At 52.3% G+C, this 6,508-nt stretch overlaps 1 protein-coding gene across 6 annotated transcripts in view; it reads right to left on the reverse strand.

Moving 5' to 3' along the window:
* The window catches only part of LOC113205008 (paxillin), a 47,190-nt gene that overhangs the window by 7,781 nt on the left and 32,901 nt on the right, over positions 1–6,508 (reverse strand). For all 6 annotated transcript variants that reach the window (XM_052265039.1, XM_052265037.1, XM_052265038.1 and 3 more), the window contains 2 exons: positions 2,504–2,681; positions 1,938–2,046 (listed from right to left, as the gene is read on the reverse strand). In XM_052265039.1, the coding sequence (XP_052120999.1) occupies positions 1,938–2,046; positions 2,504–2,681 (287 nt within the window). The remainder of the gene's footprint in view (positions 1–1,937; positions 2,047–2,503; positions 2,682–6,508) is intronic.

The following is a 6,508-nucleotide window of genomic DNA, read 5'->3' on the forward strand; positions in this document are numbered from 1 at the left end:
GCCTTGGGTTCGGGGGGTGCGGCTGGGCTGGCGCTACACGATGAAAACGTGGCTTGGCGTGGAGTGCCGCGGCGGGGCGAAGAGCGACCCTGGCCTTGGCGTACAATATCTATATATTGCCAGACACCCCAACACCGCCCACACCCTGCCGGCTGGTGCGGGCGCCGCCGCCGCCACAGCAGGGTATCTACATCCCAGAACACGGCACAAGGTCCAATAACAGATCGGAATAAAGCTACTGTGCAAGAGAGAGCGAGTGGAGTTTAACTTCTCCCCCTCTTTTTCTTTTCTTCGAGTCGACAGCAGGCGTGCGATACATTATTCGCCAACGGGCGGCGCGGCGGCGCCAGAGGTGTGAATGAACAGAACGGACACAAAGCGGCTCTCTCATTGACGACATTCTAGCATTGTGATTTAGCCGTTGATTTTTATGTTTTTTTTAGAATTTATTTTGCAGTTATTGAGCTTTTTGCATCATTCCAATCATCGTGTGTGTTATTGCAATGTATGCAAACACGCTGCTGCTGCGCCGCCGCCGGGCGGACGCTGCCTCCTGTGTAAACTGGCCAAACTGGCGTGCGTTTCGCAGTAAAAAACCCTGCGCCGTCGATTCGCAAAAAAAGGCGGCGCCGCCTTCCCCCACAGCCTCCCCAAATATAATATTATAGCAAGACGTATCTTTATCAACGCCGATCGGCTTATCAAAACTGGAACAGGAACGGCAATCGTCAATCTTTATCAAAACTGGATAACGAGAATCGGCAATATTTATCAAAACGGGAAATTTTACCTTCGGGTAGAGACTGACCACAAGGGACTGTCTAAAAAGAGAGAGAGAGAAGGGGCGGGAGAGAAAATGATAAAACAGGCGCGCGGCAAATATAATTATTTTGAGCGGGCGGGTCATAACCAAAACCAACGCTGTTGCACAGGGATGACACTGTGGGGGTGGCGGCGGGCGGTGGCACGTAAACAAACGGAAAGAAAGTTGGGAAATAAAAGAGAGCCGGCCCGCAGACGACGGGGATCCCCGGCCAGCCCTCTCGCTCGCGCGCACCCGCGCGCAGCATCGCGCGGTCCCCCTCGCACACGCCGCCAAACCGCCACCGGCCCCGCCAGGCACGGCCAACTGAAGGAAATAGAGTAAATAAAAAGTTGGGCGGACGCCACGGCGGGCCGGGCCGGGCCGAAAGGGCCGTGTGGATCGGGATCAGCGTGGGGCCTTGCCGCGGGCGGGCCGAGCCGGCAGAGCCCTCGAGCCCCGCCGCGCCGGGTCCAGAAGCGTAGCCAGACCTGTGCGAGCGAGAGCGGAGCACGGCTGTGAGGGGAGAGCGAGCGAGAGGCGGGGCGGGGTGGTCGCCCACACCCTTGGGTGAACGCCACTGCCGCGCCTTCGCTTCGTCCCCCCCCCCCGCCCCCCCTTCCCCCACTGAGGGATCTTCGGCGGCGCGTTCACACGGCACCAATGCATCGGACTTGGCCAAGCATTCGGCTTTCTCGCCGGCTTTCCGTCGGCTCTGAGCGAAGCGAAGCGGCGAGCCGTTCGGAAGGGAGCGGGACGCCGCCAGGGCGGGGCGGGCCGGGGCGGGGCCGCGCTGGGCCAGGTGACCCACTGCTGGGGTCTGGGGTGTAAATTATCTCGCCAGCAACAGCGGCGGCCACGGCGCGGGGCGGCGCGTCAAACCCACGGCATGCTACGTCTTCATTTTCGAGTCTTATTGTGGACCATCGCCGTACGACCGTCTCGAATGGGGTTTGTGGTCCCGAGAGTAGGGCGGGGCACGACGGGGCGGGGCGAGAGCGAACGGGGCGGGGGAGGTCATCATCGCGCCATCCCTACGGCGAAGCAAGGCGATTTAAATCAATTCTCGATGTTCGGTTGTGGAAACAAAAAATTCCCTCTGGTTTCTCTTGAAATTAACGAGAAATGCACTCACCCGTTGGGGACGACGGTGCTCAGCTCGTCCAGCAAGCTGTCGACGGAGGGCCGAGCATTGCTCACCGTCCGCGTCGTCTTCACGTGCGGCTCCGTACCGTTGGCGGTGTCTGCAGAAACACACGCAATAGTCAGGAATATTCTTCACTGTGAAAAGTTTTGTTGGAAATTTCCAACAACTTACTGAAAAATTTGCATTTCGAACAGTTTGGAAAATTTGAAATACAAACAGTTTGGAAAAATGTTTCTCGTAATTTTCCAACGAGTTCGGAAACACAATTTCCAAAACAGTTTGGAAACATAAATTCGCATAAATTTCAAAACTCTTTGGAAAATTCTCACGAACTTTTGACTAACATCAACTTTGTTGTTAATAAACCCAGTTTTAAATCGTACGTTTCCGTAGGAAATTTCTCAGAAAAGGACTATGGAATTTTTTTCCTAACAATGATTTAAAAAATGAACGTTTTCAAATTATTTAGATAGATTTTTGTTGCAAAATTCCGCCCTTTTATTTACAGTGTTGCAGAAATTTGAAATCCTACTTGATTTTTATATAGTACTTACCGCTAACCCTCTCCATGGTCGTGGTGGTGGTGGAGCCCGAGTACCTCGCGTTGCTCAGGTCCTGCAGCAGCGTGTCCAGCTCCGAGAGGTTGTTGTTGAGCGCGCTGCCCTTGGTGGTCGACGAGTAGCTTTTGGTGGTCGTCATCTCGTTCAGCATCGACTGGTTCTGGTAGGTGGGCTGCAACAGAATTTAAAAAAAAAAATAAAAATAAAATTAGTCGCTCTCTTTATAGATTTCTACAAAAACATAGTGAGGGGGGGGGGGTAAGTAGGATTTAAAAACCAGTCTCCTGATGAAGAACACACGCTTGTGTGTTGACTATTCTTTCAACAAACAAGAAAAAAAGCCAGGCACGAGACAAAAAGGGAAAGACAGACGCGTCATTAGGGCGCTTCGACCTACTCCTATCCCACTCGCTCCTCACCGTCACCTCACTAAAAAGCAGGGGGTGTGCTTAATGATACCAACGCAAATAGACCTGCGGGCACAAAGCCCACACAAACACACGGCCTTAATGTAAATCATTGCAGCGAAACGCCTTCTCATGGCAAAACAAATATCACGAAAATTTGGCGGACGCAATTTTGTTTAAGTGAGGTGTGGATGACCACATATCATCAAAGTCGGGAGACGGCCAGGTCCCATCTCATTCGCCCCTTTGGTGCTCTCACCTTACCTCCTTTATGAGCCTTTTCCTGTGCCAATAGCACCACGCCTTGCCACGCCTACCCCAGACACAAGCCCATAAAAAAAACTTGGATCACTGGCGCGATCCCGATGCGATAAAGAACGAGGTCGAAATCCCTCGGTACCTTCTTACGCGTGGAGAAAGAAGAAATAAATGGAGACGTTAAAAGCAAGGAGACGCGTGGGCTGAGCACAGGCGTAAAGTCTAATTGACTTTAGTGTTTGGTCAGTGAACTCCACGGCGTAAAACCCCCCAGTAACTGGGGAGCACAGTAAAAGCAGTCGCCGGTAGGAGTAGAGGTCCCTTGCTCTGCACAAAATTAAAACCCGCTTTTTAAACTAAATAAGATTAAAAAAACAACAAAAAACCATTCCCTATCGCACGTGGGTGGCAAACAGTTTATAGGACGGCGTTTTCATTTTTTTAAGCTGATTACGACTGTCTGCCAAGTTTTACATAGACACTCGCCGGCCAACAGTGCCGTACCTGATGGAGCCTCCTCTCACACTCTCACCCCAGACAGGTGCAAAATATCGGCGGCGCATGTCTTTAATTGCGGCTCGGCTCGAGCACCGCCAACAGGCAGGGTTACACGCTACGGATGCAACATTAACGCTACTTCAACCACTTTTAAAAGGAAACACTTTTTGATCTCTGCACTCCAAAAACACATGTTTATGAATCAAGACTATTTCTTAAATCAGCAACGCAAGTGCAACGGTGTGTAATTCAAAGAAATTTTCCATATGTAAAGGCATGATGAAAGAAATGAACGAGTTGTCTCGAAGCAGACGCTTGAGGGGGGGGGCTGGTACGAAAAACTGATGCCTTTTGATTGATCGAGTCTCACTAAGGGATCAACCAGAAACTCTACGTCCGTCATTAGCCGTTCAGCGTATGTAACCTGTCATGGCGCCTGGTAGCAAGGCAACATCTTGCCTGCGATGCATGCGTACATTGCGGGGTAGCCTACCCGGAGTCTTGAAGGCGCCAAGCTCCCTCGGTTTACTGAATGGACTAAGAGAAATGGACGTACTTCTGGACGATCCCTAGACGAGGTAAATACATGGAAATAAGACAGCGTGTACCAAACTATATCATAGTAGTTCCTCTTGTTCTTTTCGCCCAAGTGTTTAGTTTGAAACAAACCGGTCCGAGGGGGCAAGAACTCCGGGAATCATGTGTACACCTGCCTGGGAATCATCACGATAAAAATTGATCGAAATCAACAGAAATCGCTTAAACTGAGCTGGAAACTAGCGGAACTGGTACAAATCCGTCGAAATAAGCGTTTTCTACCACTAGAAAACCTGAGAAATAAATATAAGCGGGCAGGAATCTCCAGGAATCACTGGGAATCAAGTATTTCGGGAATCATGTGTACACTTCAAAAGGGAGTTATTGCCCCCTCGAACCGGTCAAAATTGACACATGCATACATATTGACGGAGGGTCCCTTTTCCTTTTCTGCCCCCCAAAAGCCCGAGTCAAGTGACATCAGTAAATCCTCGTCCGATGTACCAGGCAGGAGCAGTACCGGCCGGACCCCGCAGCCGCCCACCCCGGCCTTGGGGGCTGGCAAATACAGTCACGCAGCCAACTGCATAGTGGACAAGCTTGTTCCTTCAAGTGAGAATTTGGCGAGCTGTCCGTTCGCCACAAATCATAAACACCACCGTTGGGCGCTGCTCGATATGAGCCACAGCCGGCGTTATGAAAACCGTGGCCGCGGTAGTGGTGACGGCGCCGGGCCGAGTTACTTCAGATCCTAAAACCAAGTATCCCACAATTGATCCGAAGGCTGGGTTTAGAGGTCCGGTCAAGGTCCGCCTAATGTAGACGTCGCAGACTGCCCCGCTCGCGGCCCCGCCCACCGCCATGGTGGGCGCTTCTCTTGTTTTATCACTCCCACAACCCCTCAAGGTCCCGCGGCCCCGCGGCCGTTTCAGCCACTTTGGCTCGGCGCGGCCCTCCTTCATGGCTCGTCTACGGTTTCAGCTGAAGTGCGCCTAATAGACCCTCGCGACCATCACAACACGGATTATTACTGCCCGGTTGGCGGCCGTGCCCTCGCCTCGTTAGCAAGCGCCATACGGTTTCGCGCCATAATTTTTAAAAAAAGAAAAAAAAAATAAGAGGGAGAGCATGATAACTCATCGCACTCATGCACTGGCGCTGCACACACGACAACACACTTGCAATGTAATTAGGACGAATGATGAATTCGCGCCGACGACAAACTGACCAGGGTGGGTACACACTTACTGGCCCGGCGCCAGCGGCGGCACAGCATGGCTGGCTGGACCCTCCTCCTCCACTGCCGAGGGGCGCGCTGCCGGGCGGCTCCGGCACAGGCGCACAAATCAAAGCGCTCAAGGCGTCGTCGGTAAAGAGAGCACTTTAAGAAGTGTTAAGTGCACTTTTATTATTGGTTCACCTGTCGGAGAGAGGGAGAGAGCACCAAACAGCACTCGGTGCCAGCTCAAACTTCGTTCCGGTTTGGCGACAGATAAAAATCGCAAACGCGTGCTCCTCGGCCTCGCTAAAAGACGTCTCTGTGGCGGCAGGTAGCCCGACCATCCATCAAACTTTCATATTTTACAAACCCAACCCACACCACCCTTTTTGTAAAGAAGTTTTTAAAATAGCGCCCTCTCTGCCACGGTCGATAAATTTGGCACCCGGCGTTCAAGTCTCTGCCGTCGCGCCCGTCCGGCCGCCTGAATTGAGGCAAGCCTTTAAAACTTTCATCCCTTTAATTCGAGCGGATCATCTCAAAGATACGAGTAGACACAAAACCTCGCGTCTTAAGCCAGCCGGCGACAGGGACAGGACAATGAGTGCATTACCATAAAGCTCCGCATAACCAGCCACCCTCTGTCAGTCGATGGTGCAGCTGTCGCGTTTGGGACCTTGCGTCCTTACGTAACGCAACTGTTGCATATTTTAACACATTGTCAAAATTAAAAAGAAAATGAGCCAAGCCAGCATTTCAAGGGAAAGAAAAGATAAATGGGAAGAACGTGCTACAGACCACGGTCTTTTTCAACCTTTTTCTAGACCGTGAATCAGAGGGCCTTGCTTTGACCCCGATACATACTCACACCCTCCAACACATACACACTCGGGGCTTGCGGAAATACCTCATGTCACGTCGCCGAGAATGCCCCGGCCCGATTGTTAGTGCGAGCTTCTACCACCTGGCGTAAGTAGAGCGCGCCACGGGTGCGACAACTGTAGGCCGCGGTCGGCGTGGCGTGGCGGGGCGTGGCGTGGCGTGGCGGGGCGTGGCGGGGCGTGGCGGGGAGTGGCGGGG

This window comes from Frankliniella occidentalis, unplaced genomic scaffold (genome assembly GCF_000697945.3).
Source record: "Frankliniella occidentalis isolate FOCC.00 unplaced genomic scaffold, Focc_3.1 Scaffold23, whole genome shotgun sequence".
Classification (NCBI taxonomy): domain Eukaryota; kingdom Metazoa; phylum Arthropoda; class Insecta; order Thysanoptera; family Thripidae; genus Frankliniella; species Frankliniella occidentalis.